Genomic DNA, 22401 nt, shown 5'->3' on the forward strand with positions numbered 1-22401 from the left:
GAGATTTAATTGGTACCCAAATTTGGTATCAAAACATGACAGCTGTGTTATGTGTCTGAAGTCTTTCTATCAGCATATGTCAATCAGCATACATGCTAACAGTCGCAAAGATGGAAATGCATACATAGTTTGTGGAGGAATAATTATGATTATACAATACATACAGTATATACACACTTAGAGCAACGTCTTTTGAGTGGATACACTCTTTTGAATCGAAACATGTTGCCTTAACTCTGTATGTATTGTATAGCTATATTAACTGTTCCACAGCCTACAGTTTGTATGCTTTTTCACCTGTGAGAGTGTCAGCTTCCATAAAGAGTGCTCTTTTTGCTTTAGAAGTCTTTCCCCTCTCCTTATTTTTCAAGCAGTTTGCCTCCTTGGGAACACTTAAGCCTTTTCCACACCCCTCACAGTTGCACTTGGATCAGCATACATCCCGCAAATCCATTTTGAGTCGCAAGAATAATGACTCTGAAAATTTGTGTCCCTTGAGAAGAGGATTACAATCCGCTGGCCCAGAGCCAAGGATTATACAAGAGCAGCATCTTCATCCTGAGGGCTCACAATTGGCCTTTTATTTATCGTTTTATATTACAATATTGATGTGAAACTTCATTGATCCCTGGAGGCAAATTCTCCTTTCACCTCCCCGCCCCTCCGACCACAGGGAGGTCAGACCTACAGAGTAGCACCCCTGGAGCTTGTTCAAGGACACTTTAGCAGGGCGGATGCTTGCAGACGGGGCGGGGGGGGGGCTTGAATTCTGGTCATCTGGTTGAAGGACAATCTCCCCGCTCACAGCTCCACCTGTCCCCCAGAGAGGCTTGAGCCTTAATCCGCTCGGCCACACTACCAGTCCCAAAAGTCCCAAAACCTTGCTGACTTTAAAACATTTTTTTCCTATCAGTGTCCCTCTGCGAAGCTTAAGATTATAATGCATTTTTGTTTTCATCATTTTACTGAAGTGTATCTACAGTAACACTACAGATGACAGCACATACAGGACAAAATTCATCTGATTAATTGTCAATGCTCACACCATGAATGTAAGCAAAACTCTATTTCAGCACTTTTCAGGAATTTAATAAACGGTTTGATAAACACATTCAACCAATATTACTGCTAAATGATAACGGTAAAGGTATTAATAAATGATATCGAAGTTATTGTACTCTTTTTTTGCCTTTATTTTCCTAGGGAGGGTTGACTGGAGGGTTGGTACCTGGGAGCTGCCCACTACAACAACAATCTTACACCAGTTAACTCCAGTGTAAACGACCCTCCTGAAGGATGTTAATAAGCAGCATTCCTACATTTCTGTGTAATTGGGTCTCCGTAAAAACAACTTTCCACCAGACTTTTCCTTCTCAGCTTGTATTACTACTGTACACCTGCACTCATTCAACCTCTCTCTCTCTCTCTGTCTCTCTCTCTCACTCACTCACTGTCTGTCTCTCCTCCTTCTCTTTCTTTCAGTTCATTTTCCATGATAGTCAGCTAGTTTAGAATAGTGTGTGGTGGGTAAAGTGCATAGGGGTCCTTGCAAGGAAACCCCACCCAGACCTGCTGACACACACACACACACACACACACACACACGCACATGCACATGCACAACCACAGCTACCAGTGCACTGCACACACAGTAGGTCTAGCAGTCAGTAGCGAGAACAGGGACAGTGAGCAAAAGTTGGTCTTTTTTTGTTGGTTTCATTGTCTTAATATGGTTTAACATGAATGTCAGTGAAGAGGCTTAAAAATCAGGAGTGCATCGTTTTCATGCACACACACACACACACAGACGGTGCCAAGGTCAGTCCATTCACACCTCTGCGTGACGTTAGCCGAGCAGCAGGTGGTCATACAGACGGGGACCAGCGTCACTCTTCACACCAGGATATGGAACCCATTAGTCCCACACTGAGAGATGGCACTATATCCACACACACACACACACACACACACACACACACACACACACATCTATCTGTCCTCAGTTCCATTTTCACGCCACTTCCTCTCTCATCCGACCTTTTTCTTTCCCTCTCTTTCTGTCTCCCTGTCCCTGGCTCTCCTGAAAGAAGGCGAACAGAGAGAGGAATAGAAGGAAACGGAGAAAAGGGAGAGTGTGCTACTCACAGCAGTTCACAGCTATTAAACTCCCAGAGAGTATTACACTCTCTCCTCTTCCATCCTCTCCCTGTCTGTCTCCCACTCTGTTGATCGCTTTCCCTCTTCTCTTCTCATCACCTCTTCTGTGAGTGTCCAAAAGAAAAAAGAGAGAGTGTATATAGTCTCTCTCTTTCTCAGAGGTTGGAGGTTGCATCACTAGATCTATATATAAAGGATAGTGCTATTATAGGTAGAATTAGAGACAATCAATATAAGTATCATTATTAAGATATTCAACAGTTTATCCTATAAGGTATTAAAATTCAAAATCTTTTTCACACTGGAGCTTTTGCTGTAATAAGTTGCAGCCTACTACGATTGGTACTCATCTTCAAGCAAAAGCAATTTCATCTCTTTTTCTCTTCTCTTTTTCTCGTCATCTTTTTTCTTTCTAATTTTCCTGTTCGTTTATTTCTTGAATGGTGCCTAAATCTGGCTAAACGCTTGCATTGTGTGTCTATAAAACATCATCAGAATCCAGTTACTCTCTTCTCTGCAGTCTCTGCCTTCCAACTATCATTCTCTCAATCACGCTATCTTTCCCTCTTCATCTCCTCTCTAATGCGTCTCGTTCTCCTCTCCCCACACCTCGCTCTCTCGCTCTCTCTCCTCACACACTTCCCTCTCTTCCTCGATCTTTCTTCCCCCCTATTTCCGTCTCATCACCTCTCTTCTATTTTCAATTTCTCAAACCACTTACAGCGAGAGGACAAAATTACGGCTCCCGTTTTCATTTCTCTTCCTGCCCCATTCTCCGTCTCCGTCTCTCTCTGCCCGTCCTCCTTATCATGTCTGAGCATGCAGCGTCAGACTGCGTGTCTCTCTCATCTTGGCCTTCAAGCCACTTAAAGAAAACCAAGTCCTTCTCCCCCTCCCTTTTAAGCACTTTCGTCTTTGCTATCTCCTCTCCAATCTCTCCATACTGCTCTCATCTCGTCCTCCCACGCTCTCTTCTCAGGGTTCTCCAACCACCCTTTTCTTTCCCCTTTCCTCTTTCCTCTTCCTTTCACTTGCAGTTTCTCTCATTCATCGCTCCCTCTCCTCCCTATTGTCGTTCTGAATACTGAAAGTTTGGTGAAAACCTTGAGAATGACTCCAGTTTTGGTCATTTTCGTGTTTGCTTGAATTGAAAATGCACACGGTCCTTTTTGTGTTGAAGAAGCTTTCTGAAAACTATGAAAACTTTTCAAAAATGCGTGGGAGTCACTATAAGAGTAAGGTGGTTTTTGTGTTTTTTTCCTGAAAAATTGACTTTTTGCAGCGATTTTTTCATCCAGTAGCAGCGATAAACAGTGTTGTCCTTGTCGGATCCTGAATAAGTGTAGATCGAATAAAACTATGCGTAATCTGTTATTTTTCTTCATTTGTACTATTTCCCTCCTCTGTCTGTCCTTCTCCTCTATAACCCTCTCCACTCTTCTGCGCCTCCATGAAAACTGTCTGCAGAGCTTTCTATCCTCTTGTCTTTTTCAAGTTGTTCAAAGAAGTCACCCAGCTGCCATCCTCTCTGTCTCTGTGTCCTTCCCCTCCATCTAACCCGCTCCTCTTTCCCTATTCTGCTTGAGAGCAGGCTGTTGATCTCATCACTGTACTTTTCTGTATCTGGGGGTCATCTCAGTGAACCCCTCTCTTCCTCCTTTTTTGTCTCTCTCCACTATCTAGCCATTTTCTCCTACTTTCTTTTGCTCTACTTTTGTTCTTCCTTTTCAGAGATGGCAGACAGAAAACAGTGCTGGCTTTGCCATCTTGTCCCCTTGTCCTTTTCAAGTCCCTGTCTGCTGTTACTGTAATTGTCACCATGACTGCTTGGCATTAACAGCAGTAACTGCGAGGCATAATTAGCAGACACAGCTACTGGAGTGTGCTGTGTGTGCCTGCCTGTGTTTCAAACTAGATGATCAATGTCCTATTTGTCATATAACTACATCAATGAGTTATTCATCGTTATTGCTCATATCCAGACTGACAAGGGCAGAGTGTGTGCTCTCAGTTTTGAGTGCAATATGGATGACAGAGGGAAATTCCCCAGAAAACAGAAAGTCATCATTATTTGATACCTTTAACTTCATGTTTTTGTACACTTTGTAAAGTTTGAGGTGGGGAAAGAGTCAATTCAGCATGATACCATGACATTGAATTGACATGTTGCTGCCAAATAGTGGTATTTTTATTTGCATTAAATAAGCAGAGTGGCCTAGTGAGTGCTGTTCACTTTGACTCTGGCTAAATATCAGATGCAAGAATGCCAAGTCGAGAAAGTTCTTCCCAAGTTGGAGAGAACAAACCTCATGAAAGTAAAACCAGAGAAGCTTCCTTACAGTTTGAGGTGGGCTGTGTGCTTGACGTTGTGCATGCAGTCAATTAAGACGCACAGCCGTTCATTTTCACAGCAGTTTCACTTGGCTCTGTACTATAGATTATAGTTATAGATTTTACATGATGTGTCGTTCTCACAATACATTTTGGTGCTTCCCATTCGTTTGCATTGGTCAAGTCAGCTTCTGTAGCTGAGCCTGACCTCTGACCTCCCTTGATAGGTAAAAGAAATTTTAATTTTTCTATGGGGATCAATAAAGTCCCATATAATTTACATTTAAATAACAATGTTCTTGAAAATGGAAAAACAGGCCTTGAAATAGCCTAAAGGGCCTTGAATTTGATCTAATAATGTTTTGTCACTCAGCTCATTTTAACTTTTTAATGCAGTTAAGTGCAATTAAAACAGAATAATGAGTTCCAACTTACTGACGTTTTACTTTCTTTCTATAATGTATTTCAAAATAGTTTTACATCAGCATGATATGTCTTTGACAGTAGATAGCTCTCACTAGCCTCCTACCATAAGTGCACAGCACAGTATCCATCATCTGCTGGCTAAAGCTGATCCCTATCTGAATGTGAGTCTAAAAAGAGGTTTTTAGAGAAGACTCTGCTTTCTCTGCTGGTAGTGCATTAGCGCTCTGCGTCACTCATTTCCTAATACAAGCTGATCTTACATTGGATGATGGTCATGAGAATGATCCACTCTCTTGCTAATGCACATAGGAACAGGAACCACTAATGGGTGAGGGCTGAGAGAGTGAGTGTGGGGGGAGTGGAGTGTCCAGAGGTAGATTAAAACACTCAGGGAAAGAAATAGGACAGGGAGGAGGAAACAGAGGAAGAGATTGGGGAAAAGAGATCCATAGAGTATAAGCTGCAGAAAGCTAGGAATGTAGACAGAAACAATCAGAGATCCAGTGATTTCCCTGGGTTTTTAAGAGGCTTAGGTGACTCTGTAGCCAATTAGGTGGGTTTTCCCCGCAGCATAGGTGTTGAAACTAACCTTCTCTGAGAGCACACAAATCAAAAGAACATTACATCAAAGGTTTTCATCAGCACGGAAATCATCACAGTTTGATCTATGGTGATATAAGGTGAAATAAAGAGTCAGATGAATCATCACTCCTGAACAGAAGCAGTGAATATGTGTGTCCTCGCCTACTTTTATTCCAGCCAGGAGTTCCAATCTGCAGCAGATTAAGCAGCCAAAGCATTGAATTGGATATTTCATATTTTCCTTTAGGTGATCAAAAACATCCAGAGGCATAAATTACCTTTTCTGGGCAGGGAAAACTCTGAGATAATTAGAAATTGAGACAGAAGAGAGAGATGCTAATGTGCAGTAAGCAGGCAGGCTGAGCATTAGCAGCCATCCTTAACATGATTGCCCTTAGCTCAGTGTGTCTCCAGGGATGAGATGAAGTCAACAACAGGAAGTGGTTGTAGTGGGTGAGTCATCAAAAATGATTAAGCCTCAATTTTCAGCTATTCTTTATAGATTGGCTATTCAAATCTTTTTATGTCCAAAGAGTTTGGGAATTTTAGATGGAAATGTTTTTCCTCAGTCGGTTTAATCAAAAGTGAATTGACCCTAAACTTAGTGTCCCATGCATTGTTTCAATTACAGACTGGGTTTCATGGGCCTCTTGGGTCCATGAAACATAGGACCATGTTAACATTCACTTTAGCTAAGACAATGAAAAGCAGGAAGGATTCAAGTGAATCAGCATAAACAACGTAGAAGAACAACAAAGTAGAATTGAAGAGGCCTCAGTCCTCCAATGCAGGTTTTTTTTTGTCATCTGTTTTGTGTCTTTTAAGGTGAAATATGTTTTTTATGCCCCATTAATCTTGTTCTTAATTATTATTTTGTTAATTTTTGTATTTTTTATGTTATTTTTTATTTATTTGCACCATCTGAAATATTTCCCTTCTTTCAGTATTTTAGCATTTTAAAATAAACTTAGCATGAGTAAAATAAACTAAACTAAGAACTTGTACTAAGTGTCAAGGAGGGGAAATAATATAATGGGGAAATCCAATTTATTGACAGCACCTCCTCCATATGTGATGACAGCTGATAGGGGTTGTGAATAAACGGCCTGAAATAGTCACTTCACTTACGTCACACACACGCGCACGCACACACACACACACACACACACGTCTAATGAGGTCCCTCTTTTGTCATGTTTAACTCTGCCATCAGCATGTATGTCACGGTCAATTTACAGTACTCACACACACACACACACACACACACACACACATACACACATTGTTAATGAGATTTGGCGCTGTGACCTGCATCCTTGCATCAGCATGTATGTCAGAGTTCATCTTCCCACCTATACCACACACACACACACACACACACACACACACACACACACACACACACAGAGATTAGAGGACACGCTGATGAGATGCAGGAACATAATTAGACTTGTAGATCAGAGGGACGGGTCACCTATCATTTAAACAAATAGTTTCTTAATGGCTCACACGTAGCAGAGAGAGGGAAGAGACAGAGAGAGAGAACAGAAAGAGAGGGAGGCATGGAGAGATAAAGAGGCGGTAATAACTCATAACTGATTTTTTTTTAGCGCTGTATAAACACACACTCCTTGAATTCTGCTAAGATTGTTTGAGAAAGAGAGAGGGAGAGACATCTGTAGCAGGATTTAGCTGTGTAAACACACACTTCATGAACTCAGATCAGACTGCTGCAGAGAGACAAAGACAGAGTCGTGTTTCTTCAGCTCTTTGCTGTCTGACTGAACACACACATCGGGGTTAACTATTCTCACCTATCCTCCCCAGTCTGTAATTTATCGTTCTGTGTGAAAAGCAATGGATCACACATACACACACACACACACACACACACACACACAGAGGCAGAGACTGAAGTTGGGGTTAACTATTCTCACCCATCCTCCCCAGGCAATGATTTATCCAACTGTGAAGAGCAATATGTGTCTGTCTCTCTCTCTCTCTTTCTCTCTCATTCTCGTTCTCTCTCTCTCTCTCTCTCTCTCTCTCTCTCTCTCTCTCTCTCTCTCTCTCTCCATCTCGCTCTCAAACACACACACACACACCTCATGGTCTAATTACAAGAGAACAAGCATTGCTGACAGAGTAGTCTGTCATCCATACCTCCCTCCCTTCTATCCATCCCATCTCATCCTGCTCCCCCTCTTCTTCCTCCTCCTCCTCCTCATCTCACTCTCTCTGTAGTGTTTGCTTTGTTTTTACTGTATCTCTTCTCTCCCTCGCTCTCTTTCTTCTTCTTCTTCTCTCTCTCTCTCTCTCTCTCTCCTTTCTCGATTTCTATTCCCCAGACAGACATTATCGGAGGGAATGGTGATTGATTTGCTTGAATTCTCTTATCCCCATCTCTCTCTCTCTCCCTCTCTCTCCCTCGTTCTCTCTTTCATCCATTTTCCTCCCATGAAGGCAAGAAGACATCCTCTTCCTCGTCTTCTTCCTCCTCCTTTGTCTCTCCATCTCTCTTTACAATGTGTCCTCTCTGTCCATTCTCCTCTGTTCTCCCTTACCTCAGCTTTTACCTTTCTCTCTCTCTCTTTCTCATCATGATGGGTTAATGGGGATTGATCCACGCGTCTCTCTCCCCTCCCCTTTTCTTCCTCCCTCCTTTCTTCTATCCACCCCATTCCTCTGCAGTCTCCCTGCTCTCCCTCAGGGAGATACCAATCCTAATACTGGTATAGGATACACGTCTGATTATAGTGCTGAGCCCAGGCTAAAATAGGGTATCAGTATCAGAGAATTTCCACCAATACTTAAATCCCATATAAAGAGCAGCGTGGAACATGTCAGAATTCAAAGCAAAGCGTCTTGGATTTATGCCTTTTTCACACAGAGAAGGATATTGGTGGATCCTTAGTGGATAAAAAATTGATTATATTTCATTTTTTGTTCATAGGCCTCAAGCTAATGGTCTAAATCTGTATTTTTTAGTAAAAGTAATGGATTGGAACAGTATTGGTATTGCAAAAGTGCTACAAGTACATCCTCTCTTACTCTCTTTTCTTTTTTCTTTCTATCTTTTTTCTTTCTTTCTATCTGTATTTCTTTCTTTCTTTCTTTCTTTCTTTCTTTCTTTCTTTCTTTCTTTCTTTCTTTCTTTCTATCTTTCTATCTTTCTTTCCTTCACCCCCTACACACACACCTTCTCCCCATGGGACTCGCACCACAAAAGTACAACGCACTGAACTGCGCAAAGTGGTGAACATTAAATTTTTTTCCCCCCTCAGATGAAGTACTTATTTCTGGATGACGCATTTATTTCCGGAAACTTTGGACCAGAACCAAAAATAGCTCCTGCGACTGTCTCCGGCAGATGAAAAGAGCAGTGACATATTTTCTTCTAGGAATTTAAAGTTTCTCATTTTTCTCATGAGTTTCCTGGCTGAGAAAGTTTAAATACTTTGTCCATTCTCCCCCTATCCTCTCTGCTCTGTCTCCCACTTATCTCTCCCCCCCCCTCTCTCTCTATCTGTCCTCTCCCCTCCCTCGCTCTTACCCCTCCTCCTGATCCTCTCCTCTCCCTTCAGTCCCATTAGTTATCTCCCGATGGGTCATTAACTATTAAACACCAGATAGAGGGAAAGAGAGAAGAGGGGCGTTCTGTAAGGTCTGGGCCTAGTTGGCAATAATAAATGGACATTAGGGGACGTGGAACAGAGAGAGCAGGGGAGAGAGAAAGAGAGAGAAGAGAGGAGGGTGAGGCTCTTATCCTATTCTGTAAAGATGAATGGAAATCAGTGGGGATGGAGAGGAGAGCAGCCTACCTCCTCTCTAGCCTCTGGGATAATTGGGTAGATACAGAGAGAGAGAGAGAGAAAAGAGAGAGAGGTTTACATGAGATAAACCAGAAAAAACAACTGAAATGATGTCAGGGAAATAAACAGGCTGCGTATTACTGCATCTTCCAGCAGAGACCAGAGCCTGTCCTTCAGTCTAGAGCCTGATTTCAGCACCCAAAATGCATTGCAGGCCTAGTTCTTCCACATTAAAGAAGTGCCGAGCCGTCTCCCAGACACTAAATTTAGGTCCAAGGCTGTAAAAGTTTTAAATGGTTTGTGGATGATCAATGGACATTGAACACTTGTGATGAGACTGTCTCCACAAGTTAGTGTCTCCACAAGTTACTGAGGCTGTATAAGTATATTGAATCTACTGATCTTTGCTTCCACCTAGTGGTGAAAGAGTGAAATACCAGGCATTTTGAAAAGAGGTATATTGTTTTTATTAATAATAAAGAAAACAAAGCTGTGTAATTTTAGTCATTTTTAGCTTATGAGTATTAATAATGTATTTAAAAATGTATACTGACTTTTGAAACAGGATGTAATTTTCCCTTTTGTTTGTCTAAAACAGGAAAATATTATATTAGAACTCTCCATTGTAAACAAGACTAATGAAATGGCTCTGAAACAGCATTTCAACCATACAGCTATAAAACTCCTTTTTAACCAACACTGATTAAATTCTTTCAAGCCAGTTGGCTGCAAGGTCTCGACATCAAACGGTGGCCATTTCTCATCTGAAAGGTTAAGGCCTGTTGATGCTCACGTGTGTCTCTCTGCAGACTGTCTGATGCTGGGGACAGAGATCGACCTGCAGCGGGTGGACAAGAGCGTGGTCGCCGTGGAGACGGTGCTGAAGGCGTGGCTTCACGAGCAAGGAGGAGACAGAGAGCACCTGCACCTCCTCATGCCTAGCAACCTGCAGAATCCCAGTCCAGGTAAGGTACTGTACACACACACACACACACACACACACACATAGGTAGAGACACAGAATACCTCCACTTGTTTCTTATCAAGGGACGTATATGATTTCAACTTTCAACAATTTGTGAGTATTACTGGAGACAGCCATGGTTTGAATTAAACTAGTCTTTCTGCATGCATTTTGTGCTTAAGTCTTCTATCATGATCCCACTTCTCTCTCTTTCTCATCCCATTTGCCTGTGCAGTGTGTGTGAAGTGTGACATGCAGGAGCGTCTGCTAAGCCCCGCCCTCTTCCCCCTGGCCCCCAACCTGGGAGTGAAGACCGAGAGCATCCGGGACTTCCTGCCCGCCGCTAAGGCCTCGGCCAATCACAGCCCTCCGCCACAGAGGCTGAAGGCAATCAAGTAAGAGGCGAGGGGGGTGCGGGGCTGGGATTGATAGAAAAGGAGTGGAGATCCAACCTGAAAGAGAGCATTGTGTGGTAAGTGAAGGGAAAAAAGAAAGAAAGATAGAAAGAAAGCACACAACCAAGTAAAAAGTGAACTAAATTCAGGGCCACAAGACGCTAAGAGGCCAGGAAATGTTGCATAGTAATAACAATTTATCTATATCTAATAAAAAGACAAATATCTACATCTAACAAGCTACTTTTAGCACCCAATAACAATCTGTGGGTTTTTCTTTTTTCTTTAGCCTGCGACTAGCTCGTATTAGCTGTAGTTAGCCAGTTGGCATTTTAGTGGTTCAAGACGAGAGGATCTATATAGTCATGCATCTGTTTCTCAAAAACAACACACAATCTGTAAGAGAAGCAACAAACAAAATGTGTGGGCGAATATACCATAGCGAATATACCATGTTTAGAGAGAGAGAAAACATGAATTTTAACATTATCTGCCTTCCCCTTCTTTCCAGTCGCGTCCTTCCCTTTTTTGGATGGGTGGAAGTAAGTGTATCTGAGGAGAGAAGCAAGAGAAAGAGTGTGTGTGTGTGTGCGTGTGCGTGTGTGTGTGTGTGTGTATGTGTGTGTGTCCATGGGCCATGTACTGTATGTAATGTAGTGTGTATTAAAACCATGCCTGTCTGTGAATGGCTCCATTCTGACAGCAGGGAGCAGTGGAATGTTTCTAAGTTGAAACCCTCCCATCACATCAAAGTCTGCTTTGTTCTACTGGAGTCATCTGCTCCTATACTGGAAAACACCCAAAACAACTACAGTGTATAGAGGAAAATGCCTCCATGTCTGAAAGCCCCTATCCAGAATTTGTTTGGCCATATAAAATAAATCCCTTCTGTCTCTCTTTAACTCTTACTCTATTACTTTTCCCTGCAGTTCTCTCTTACATGATGGTTCGATGGTCACAGGAATATTAAAAGGGCACTCAGGCCTTTGACCTCTGACCTTTACTCTCCTTACTATTGGTTACTTGTAATGTTGGTGATCTAGGAACTGAATCGTATGCTGCTGTTGCATTCATTGTCACTCTGGGTAAATGCCTGAAATGTAAATGTACATGTTTACTGTAAGTATGTTCACATTAACTCTTTAAGGATTTGAATAATCCATGGAAAATAAAACATTTTATAGCTTTCAAACATACATGTGTTCAGTTTTTAAAAGCACTGACAATATAATCAATTCTGTTATAACCTAAAAAAAAATGTATGTAAGAATCTGTCAGTCCTTGTATCAAAGCCTCACAAATGAAGCCAGTGTTGGGGTGTTTCAACACTGGGCACTGTACTGCAATATGGATTTGGGGTGTAATGCTTTTAACTTATACTTCTTTAATACGCTTTTTCATGTATAATTGTAAAAAAAAAAGACAGCGTGTAAATATTGACAGGATATATTTCTTTAGAAAGAAAGTTTTAGATAGATATACATTTTCAATCACGCTCATTCACCAACGGCTCAGAGACTTACAATGATCTAAATAATTCTGTTGTTAAAAAGCTGATGTCATCCCTTACACCATTCATGCATGATGGAAAGCAGACATTCAGCAGTAGCCCAGATGAGTGATCTCTTCCTCTTCCTACTTTGCATTGGCTTTACATATCCATGACACATAGAGCTGTGTGTGTATGTGTGTGTGTGTGTGTGTTTTACATACTGATGAGTCATGATTTATAGCGGCGACATTTAAACTAGGCTGGAGGACAATGATACTGCTTACACATTCACCTTGGCAGGGATGATGTCATTCTCTCTGTCTCTCTGCCCATTATCATTTGTTATATATTTGCATATTTCCGGTGTTCTGCTGAAAGGTATTTCAAAAGTTTTTTCAGGAACTGAGCTGACAGAAGCTTGCTGATTTCCCTTTGACACACATTTTTTTATTTTACATTTTTCAATACATTTTCAGTGTTCAGGCTTGGTGACAAAGGTCATGAAACTTTTTTTATGCATTATTGACAATTACTGTGAAAAATAATACTAATACAAAGTTTCAAAGATAATGTATGTGTGTCTCTCCTTGTGTGTGCTTGTGTTTGTGTGTGCATGTGTGTGTGTGTGTGTGCGTGTGTGTGTGTCAGGGCTCTGCGTGCAGATGGGGTGTGTGAGAGTGTGCTGTACGGCCTGCCACTGGTGATCCGACCCACCACCTGTTGGCAGCTGGACTGGGACGAGATGGAAGCCAACCACAACCTGTTCCACGCCCTCTGTCACACACTCAGGGTATGTGTGTGTGTGTGTGTCTATGGTGTGTGTGTGTGTGTGTGTGTGTGTGTGTGTGTGTGTGTGTGTGTGTGTGTGTGTGTGTCTTTTGATAAGAATGTCATTTTAATGTCATCAAATTTAGTCAGCTTTTAGTAATGTAGTGATTCGATTGAGTTAGAAATAAAAAAAATAGGAACATCATATTAGTGTAGATTACATTTTATCTGCGGTGCTGCACACATTCAATCTGGGAGCTGTCTGATACTTTTGTCAAGATAAGATTGCACATTATTGATTCCCTGGGGAAAATTCAGGAAATGTTAATCGCTGCAAGCAGGGTTCGAACCTGCGCGGGAAGATCCCATTGGATTTCAAGTCCAACGCCTTAACCACTCGGCCATCGCAGCTCCACAAGGTGCTTTGTATGTTAATGCATGTCTGAGACTGGATAATAATAACCATGTCTGTGAGTGTATAATGTAAACAAAGGTTTTAACAATATAGCAGCTTTATTTAAGGATAGTTATGATCTTCCACAATGTTTTGCGTTTCGTCATATATTAAAAAATAATTGTCATCAAGCATTTTTGTCATTAATTTCATGATTAACACTGGTGAGGACAGGCGATGTAGTGGGCTCTATGACAAAATTATTAACTAATGCATCTTAATAATACTTATTTCCATCACTCTCACCATCTCCTTGTGCTTCACTAGTTTGTTGACCAGCTAAGATTTTTTTAAAACCATAACCAACATAACTCTCATTGACTAATAATTTTTATTTTTTCAGTCTGTAACATGCTCAAAATGCCATTACAGTATACACGACATATGGACCGCGTTGTTTAGTGTGAGATCTATTTTGTCCCTTTCTCAGAGTCGTGACTTGTTCCTGCTGGTGCGGTTGGAGCCTGTCCAGAACTCTACAGCCGGAGTCTCAGGTCTGTGGGTGGGTGTGTGTGTGAGCTTTAAGGAGTATTGTTCATTTCCCAGTCTTGCTATGTGTGTCCATTCATATACTCTTTGTGTGTGTGTGTGTGTGTGTGTGTGTGTAAACCCAGGTGTGTATTCCCACTACGTCCTCCAGCCCTCCCCGTCTCTCTCCCTCCTCCTGAAGCCTGTGGTCTCCAGAGAGTTGTTGCTGCCCTGCTCACTGCCTGTCTCAAATCAGGACCCCCCGCCTGATGCCATGCAGGCTATACAGGTTAGGTGACCTCTGTGTTGCCTGAATAAAAAGAGTTAGACAAAGGCATCAGGAATCATAAACAGATTTAATTATAATCAGTATGGATGTGCAGATGCACCACGTATTGAATATAGTGCAGATGCCAAACTAAAATACAGTATCAGTATAAGATAATTTCCCCAATATTAAAATACATATAAAGAGCCACATGTACCATGAGAAGTCAAAGCAATGCAAATTCACTTTCTGCCTGGTTCACACATTAAATAAGTTAATATTTAAAATTTAAAATTATGAACGAGGCAGCTCTCCCTTCCCAGAAGTGACCTCATCATCACTTTAAGCATTGCAGATCAAAGAAGTTGAAATTTAAATTGATTAAACAAGACCACTGTTACATTTTAAAAAGTGCTTAGGTGAAAGAAGGTAGTTCTCTGAAGTGTGGGACCCAGTGCTGGAATATAAGGGTTTGGACTGTCCCAATAAAAAGCCGTTTATACATACATTCAAATGATATTGGGATGGTTATTTGGTTTCTGTCTCTCTCTCTCAGGCTTGTCTAGTCCAGCTGGATGAGGACTTTGTGTTCAACCCTCTGTCTCTGAGCAGCAGCCTCTACCAGCACCTCAGGAGCAGAGGGCTGCTCTCACAGCCACGATACCCGTACAGGTAGGAGTGTGTCGGGTGTCTGTGTGTCTGTCTGCCTGTCTGTCAGTCTACCTGTCTCTCTGTCTAGGTGAGTGAATACGGTGATGATGAAAGTGATAATGATACTGAGAATGGAGACTGATGATGGTGATGATTTTAACACCGTGATCCATCGATCACCAATGAAATGATGCATTTTACCCAGATTTTCTACCAACAGCAGCACATCATGTAAAATTGCACAGCAAGCATAAACAGTAAGATTACAGTACAGCACTTGAAATATTCAATCACCAATGACCTATGTAGAACGTTTATTGGACAATAATGATTGATAGCCGATCTGTGTACCCCAAGTGATGATAATGTAATCGATGATGATGATGATGATGATGATGATGATGATGTGGTGATGATGTAACAGAGGATGATGATGATGTAACAGAGGATGATGATGATGATGATGATGTTGTGATGATGATGTTACAGAGAAAGATGATGAAGTGATGATGTAACAGATGATGATGATGTGATGTTGACATAACAGAGGATGATGATGATGTGATGATGATGTCACAGAGGATGATGATGATGTGAAGATGTTACAGAGGATGATAATGATGTAACGGAATGATATTAATGATGATGATGATGCAGCAGAGGATGAGGATGATAAACTTAAGAGTGATAAGGGTGGTAATGATGAAGACGATGATGGTGGTGAATATTGGTAATATCCTCATGATGATGAGGATGCCAATATTAAATATAATAGACGTAATGATGGTAATGATGAAGACAATGAGGATGATGAGGATGATGATGATGATGATGATGATGATGATGATGATGATGGTGGTGGTGGCTGTGATTGCAGGCTCCAGCAGGCGGCCCACAGAGCCCAGGCTCAGCCACTAGAGGGCCCTAAAGCCGCACACAGCAGACCGCCTCGACAGGTAAACACAACACAGAACAGTCTGACTGCTGCCTCTCAGTCATCAATAATGTTCCTTTTCGTCCACATCACTCATTCATTTGAAACTTTCATGTCTATCTCCTTTTCCTCCCCTTCCATCTTTTATTCCATCATTTCCTTTTGCTGCTTCTCACATTCTTTTGCCACACTTTCTCATCATCATTGCTCCTCACACTCAGCCTCTTCAGGAATGTGATTTTTCCTGATTTTTTTTTGTCTCTTTGTGTTTGTTTTGCACACAGTATCCCCAGGGTGTCTACAGGTCTTTGACAGTTCTTAAAATCTAATGTCAATTCACTTTCTTGAAACGTCTTCAATACCGTTCAGTGCTGCTTTTGAGCCTAAATACAGTTTGAAAGTATTCCCAGACTGAATGATCTTAAGAATGTTGCTTTTTGTCAGCGCACTATTTTGCTAGTGAGTAATCAGTATCACTGTTTATCACTCTGATATTGCTATTGGGTTTTTTTCTTCAGGCTTATTTTGGCGTGAAACTGGTCTTAAACCTTATTCAAATAGAAATAACAAAGGGCTTAAAAAGTCTTACAATTAACTTCCAGAAACCTGCAATCACCCTGATTCCCCTTTTCTGGAGATTCCCTCTGTCCTGCTTTTCTTGCAGTATTTCCTGCCTGTATGTGTTATCATGACTACACCCTTGCTTCTGTCATTCTCCTAGGACAAATGCTAGCCTGCTTACACGGAGTAAAAGTGAAAATGCTGGACTCTATAGCAGTTCAATGTAAAACTATTTTTACTGTTTTTTATAAGCACACCAATTAAATGTTCTTTAGTTAAGCTGTTTTTCCAGAAAATCCAGACATTTAGACTCAAACTAAATAACAAATGTAATAAATAGATTCATATGACCTAGACCTATGCTGCATATCTCAACCACATGACTGACCTGGAAAAGCTTTACGACAGTATAAAGATCATGTTGTACGACTCATATAAATGAGCATGATGAAGATAACGCGAGTAAAGAGCAGTGTAGACGGTAGAAGGCAGGAGGGTGTTTTGAGGTAAACTAGAGAGCATGCTTTCCCAATGCTAACTTCATTCTCACCATGCAAAAAATGTCTGCTCTTTTTGTTTTCACTCACTAGGTGGCAGTATGTACTGCACAGAAACACATACAGTACAGTGTCACGCCTGCATACACATTCACACACACGCACAAACTTGCCTTTTATATAATATGTTTAATTAGTTTTAGCAAAGTGATTCAGCAAATCCAACTGTTGGTGTCTGATTCAGGTCAGAGAGACGGACAGAGGGTTTTCATGGAAACAAAGAATGACCTAAGAGCCAAGACGGCCTCTTCTCTAGAGCCATGCCACCAACAATTACATTTTTTTACACAGCTCAAGCAAGCAAAAATGGTTTATCAGGAAAAAAATATATGAGTTTCAATTGATTTCTGTGACTGTGTCCTCTCCCTCTCCCTCATGGCCCTGCTGTACACCTGAACCTTCATTTCGACTGGTAATCAGACATCACCTTTTAAATATTCCCCTTTTTTCGATGGAGCTGAGAGCTTTGAATGGGGTCATAAAGTCACTGAAAGTTGAGTGTTACTTCTGTATTCAGTCAGCAGTGGAACGCCATAGCAAGAGCGCTACCATCATAGAGCTACGTGTGAAAATGTGAAATTAAAGGAACATTATGGCTCAGTTGGCCCAGTTTCCACACCTAGGGAACAAAGAAGCACGAGGCTGTGTTTAGATTTATTGTTTTCATCCTAATAAATCCAGATGAGAACAGTTTTATTGCTGCAGGCTGCACCACTATCAAAACTGGGAGTAAAACCGGGATGTGCATGGACGCAAAACTAAAATTACTACCAACTGTCAAAACCTCAAAAGACTTCTAGGGGAAACACTTTTGTGGTCGGAGCTCGTTTGATTCATTTCAGTCAGCGTGTGTTTGTACAGGGGGAGATTCAGTGAACTCACAGAGTCGTACAATTAATTTGTCTTTAAAGAGAACAGATAGTATTGTGAGGCCAGAACTGAGTCACTTTGCGCTCACTGTGAGTTTTTTATAGTGAGCAGGGTGAGTCATAAACACTGATCAAATTAGCTGACGTGCAGAAGGTACTTTTAGAAACATTGTGAGCCAAAAAGACTAATATTACAGACTTTTCTAAACGTTATATGTATAAAGATTATATAGTCATTTTAGAAGCTTTTTTGCATTTAATATGTTACATGATATTGGAAATTCGTCAGTCAGTAGATGATTTTTTACTTAAAAGTGTAGCTATTTTGTAAGCAAAGGTCTTAAAATGTCTCCTAACTTTAATAATAACAACTGCTGAATTTCATGCCAGCCATCGTTTTGTTAAAGTAGGTACCAGTTTTTACAGATCCTTATGGAATGAAGCTTTCATATGTCATATGTTCAGCCGGGTTAGTTCATTACATTAACACCTACTGTGTCCTGAGGTTTTCTGGCTGTTGGCAGTGTGACTCATCAGCGTTGATAAGGCTGGCTGACATGCAAATAGTTCACCGCAGGGACGAAACACCGAGCCGACGTCCGTCCCCTCCGCATTCATTTTGCTTTGTTCTATGAAACTATCTGTCTTTCTTTCTAATGCAACTTAACCCCTCAGGATGACTTTATAACTCACATTTGACTCTTTGTTTCTTTCTTCCCCCCTCTCTCTCTCTCTCTCTCTCTCTCTCACTCTCTCTCTTCATCACTCTCTTTCTCCACTTCCCTCTCGGCCAACAATGCAAGAACCAAGGTCGCCAGTTTGGACAGCAGAGCCCTCCTCCTCCTCTTCCTCTCTTTTTATCTTACTCTTTCTTTTCTTTTCTCTCACAGGAATAAACTCTAAGAACTAAAAGCACAGACTTCTCTCACTCTCTCTCTCATTTCAGAGTATGCGCACATATTTAAAACGTCTGAAAAAAGTCATAAATTATCTAATTTTAGGCCTTAAAGAGTATTAAAATGCTTTAAACTCAGTTATCAGAGGACACATTTTTTCACCATGCAATGACAGGTTTCTTTGCACTGCATGTCCACTTTTAGATAAATACAGAACAGGGTTAGTAGCACAATATGGAACAAGGGACTTAATGTTCCTTGACAGTTCATTTCCTGTTCTTCTTTTTCTTATGATGCCCATTTATAGTTTCAGAATTTTTATTTATGTTCAATCAGAAATAAGCTCATTTAACCAGATTTTTGTTCTTCATTTTGTTTTTTTTAAATTAGTCTAGCATTAAAAAGAACTTAAAAACACTTAAAATCTCTCTCTCTCTCTCTCTCTCTCTCTCTCTCCCCCCCCTCTCTCTCTCCTCGCTCAGCCACAGAACCAAAGTCGGCAACTGGGAACTAACAGCAAGGTCAGAGCCACCGTGGCTCCGCTTCCCTCTTCCTCTTCCTCTTCCTCCTTCTCCTCTTCCTCCATGGGCCCTCCTCCCTCCAAGGCGTCCCGTCCGGCCCTCACCCTCCTCAGCAGCGGCAGCAGCAACCGCCGGGCCCCAGCCCCTACACCCCCCCTCGAGGACGATGATGATGATGATGAGGCGATGATGATATTGTGAGAGAATTGGAGGGAGAGTAGTGGAAAGTGAGAGCAGAGAAGAGTTGAGGCAGAGAGAGAGAGAGAAAAAGAGAGAGAGAAAGAGAGAGAGAGAGGGAGGCAGGCACTGTGGTACATTTGTAAGTTATGGAACACACACACAAACACACACACACTAATTGTATGATCAAAAGTGTGTGTGAACCCACAGTATGTTGTATGGGGCCAACCTGTCACTTCAAAGGCCTTGTCCAGTGAGCTACAGTAGAAAGGGATCAAAGTAGCTTAGTCAGCACAAACACACACACACACACACACACACACACACACACACACGTACGTTTGTCTAATGGGTCTCCATTGTAAAATTTTGTGAGTAATCAAGCAAGTCGTAAAAAGCCTTTAAAGACTTTGTAGAGGAGGGAAAGACAAACACTATTTCACACAGGAGCAAGCGCATAAACAACCAAATACACACAAGTACACACACACATAAACACAAAACTACACACACCATACTTGTTCTGTGCTACAGTGTGGGTGGTTATAGCTTCTTTTGATATTTTAATCACCTCTATTTAAAAGTGTTCTCGCTGCACATTATTAGTTAGATCTCAGTTTAACAAGCCCCTGTGTGTGTGTGTGTGTGTGTGTGTGTGTGTGTGTGTGTGTGTGTGTGTGTGTGTGTGTGCATGTGAGAGGGAGAGAGAAAGGAAAGTTCCCCTCGCTGCCATCTGCAGATTGCTGAGGCAGCAGCACTTCAAAACCACACACACACACACAGTAAACAATAAAATTCTAGAGAAAAGATGGAGGATGAGATGAAAAGAGGGGAAACAGCGAGACAATAGGAGACGGACAGAATGTAAAAACGAGGGAAGGAAAGGAAGGTAATAAGGATTAAATAAAAACAATAGGTAGTTTGTCTTGTGTGTGAAAGGGAAGGAAGATCAAAGGGAGATTAAAGGGAGACTGATGTGTAAAAGCATTGTCTGCTCATTACAGCACACACACACACACACACAGCACTGAGATTCCCAGGAATTGGCCAAGAAAATAGGTTAACATACAGTAACAAAGTCACACACACACTCTACTAATTGGCGGAAACACTTAGACATTCTGAGTTGTACCGCAACGTGCTATAGTATAGATTGATTTTTAGACACACACACACACACACGCTATGCCCCCTTTAACCCCTGGTCCGAACACAGCGGTGAAAGCCTCACTGTTAGAATAGAGAACCAGACAGAGGGGCCTCTCTCCTCTCCTCCACCCCCACAGCACGCTCTCTCTCTGGGGGTTGAAACGCAGGGTGGGGGGGGGATGGATGGATGGATGGAGGGAGAGCAGAGAGAAGAGATGGGGTGGTGGTGGTGCTGCTGGAGTGTGTGTGTGTGTGTGTGTGTGTGTGTGTGTGTGTGTGTGTGTGTGTGAGAGAGAGAGATAGAGAGTAAAATGATGGATATGACAGCATTGTCATACCAAAGGTTGAATGGTTTGAAGAAAATCCACTTCCAGAGTTGTTTGAATTGAAAGTCGACTGTGTGTGTGTGTGTGTGTGTGTGTGTGTGTGTGTGTGTGTGTGTGTGTGTGTGTGTGTGTGTGTGTGTGTGTGTGATGTGTTTGAGATGCGGATGGGGGTCGGTTCGAGTTCACGCAATGACATCAGCGGTTGAATTATGCACGACGTAGGGCTTGACTCACACACACACACACACACAGACACACACACACATTTACACATTGATTCATGCTCATACGCAGAAAGCTGTCAGTTACACACTCTCATTGTCACAGATTAATTTATTCCTAGTCAAGGAGCGTTGTCATTCACACACACACACACACACACATACAGGCGGTTTAATCAGCCTCCCGCCATTCCACCCCCTTGTTGAACCTTATAACATTAGAGACCAGCCACTGGCAAGACTTCATGACGTTGTGATGTCCCAGGACTTCCGCATGCACGAATTACAACCACAACGATCCTTTTGTCTCCAAAGAGGGTTCAGCTGGTCCACCAAACTGACATTTTACCCACTTCTCTCTCTCTCTCTCTCTCTCTCTCTCTCTCTCACTCTCTCTCTCCTTCCCTTTCTCTCTCCTTCAGTAGGCCGAAAGTGCGAACCACAGCTCCTTTCCAATCCTCAAAAAGGAGTGAATGTGCGCGGATTGTCTTTTATTTGTTCATATACAACAACAGCGGTCTCTCTATTCCCGGAAAGGTCAAAGGGTCGGAGCCAAAGTTCCTCCGTCCGACCGGCTGCGAACACTGAAAGCTATCAGCCACGCTCCGCTTTAAATGTCACAACTGGAAGAGATTGATGGGACGTGACTTACCATTAACAAAGGTGTGGTTATTCATGTTTGCAAAGTTATTCAGAGTGATTTTTCAAGTTTCAGCTTTTAACAGCCATTCATTTCTTATTAAGTTCATTCCCCCACCCTCCTTCCACCCCCATAGTGTTGTCCCAGTCATATTCTTCTTCAGGGTTCCTGTTGTGTTTGTTGCTTTTTAATCTAACTCATTGTCTGCATTGTAATGGATACTGAAGTGTATTGATGTAAATATGTTTCTACTGCTTCTACTTATTCTCAGGGAAGTGAAATTTCAGCTGTTTTTTAGACCCAGTTCCTGTTCACATTTTATGATACTGCAAGCAAAGATAACCTGATATTGTAACCTTACATCTTTATCTTTATTGATGTTCACCTTGACCTGAATTTGTTATTTATTATTTTCTTATTTATTATTGAACTGTAGGTAAATAAACAGTTTTAAAGCACAAGTGTGGTGTTAGGATTTAAGGATTTCAAATGGCAGTGAGAGGGAACTGCAGCTTGAAACAAAAAGCCACTTCTCAAGGGAAAATTCTGAAATTATTTTGCATGACATTTCTGCAGGTGTAGAGATTTAATCTTTTCCTTTCAGGGCTCAGAAAAACAAGCTCTTGTGTGGGCTGCCTAAAAGTTCAATACCTTCTATTTCTTCATGAGCAGCATCGATATCTGAGTCAGGATAATGTTAGTGCTGCGACTTCCTGGTTTATTATGAATGTTCCATTTCCTACTTCACTCTGCAGAACAGCAACAGCTCTCTCTCTCTC

At 41.7% G+C, this 22401-nt stretch overlaps 1 protein-coding gene and 1 non-coding gene across 2 annotated transcripts in view; one reads left to right on the forward strand and one right to left on the reverse strand.

The window, feature by feature from the left end:
* Positions 1 to 19307, forward strand: part of m1ap (meiosis 1 associated protein) — a 41724-nt gene extending 22417 nt beyond the window's left edge. Inside the window, exons 4-11 of the mRNA XM_071537167.1 lie at positions 10118 to 10267; positions 10508 to 10667; positions 12808 to 12949; positions 13812 to 13875; positions 13996 to 14138; positions 14674 to 14789; positions 15646 to 15724; positions 19074 to 19307. Of these exons, the coding sequence (XP_071393268.1) occupies positions 10118 to 10267; positions 10508 to 10667; positions 12808 to 12949; positions 13812 to 13875; positions 13996 to 14138; positions 14674 to 14789; positions 15646 to 15724; positions 19074 to 19307 (1088 nt within the window). The remainder of the gene's footprint in view (positions 1 to 10117; positions 10268 to 10507; positions 10668 to 12807; positions 12950 to 13811; positions 13876 to 13995; positions 14139 to 14673; positions 14790 to 15645; positions 15725 to 19073) is intronic.
* Positions 13257 to 13338, reverse strand: trnas-uga (transfer RNA serine (anticodon UGA)). Its single transcript has one exon. It is a non-coding gene; the product is annotated as a tRNA-Ser (tRNA).
* Positions 19308 to 22401: the final 3094 nt, after the last annotated feature.

This window comes from Centroberyx affinis, unplaced genomic scaffold (assembly GCF_046629955.1).
Source record: "Centroberyx affinis isolate AG114_WGS23_722 - 3 ecotype Tasmania unplaced genomic scaffold, CSIRO-AGI_Caff_v1 ptg002987l_1, whole genome shotgun sequence".
NCBI classification, from domain to species: domain Eukaryota; kingdom Metazoa; phylum Chordata; class Actinopteri; order Beryciformes; family Berycidae; genus Centroberyx; species Centroberyx affinis.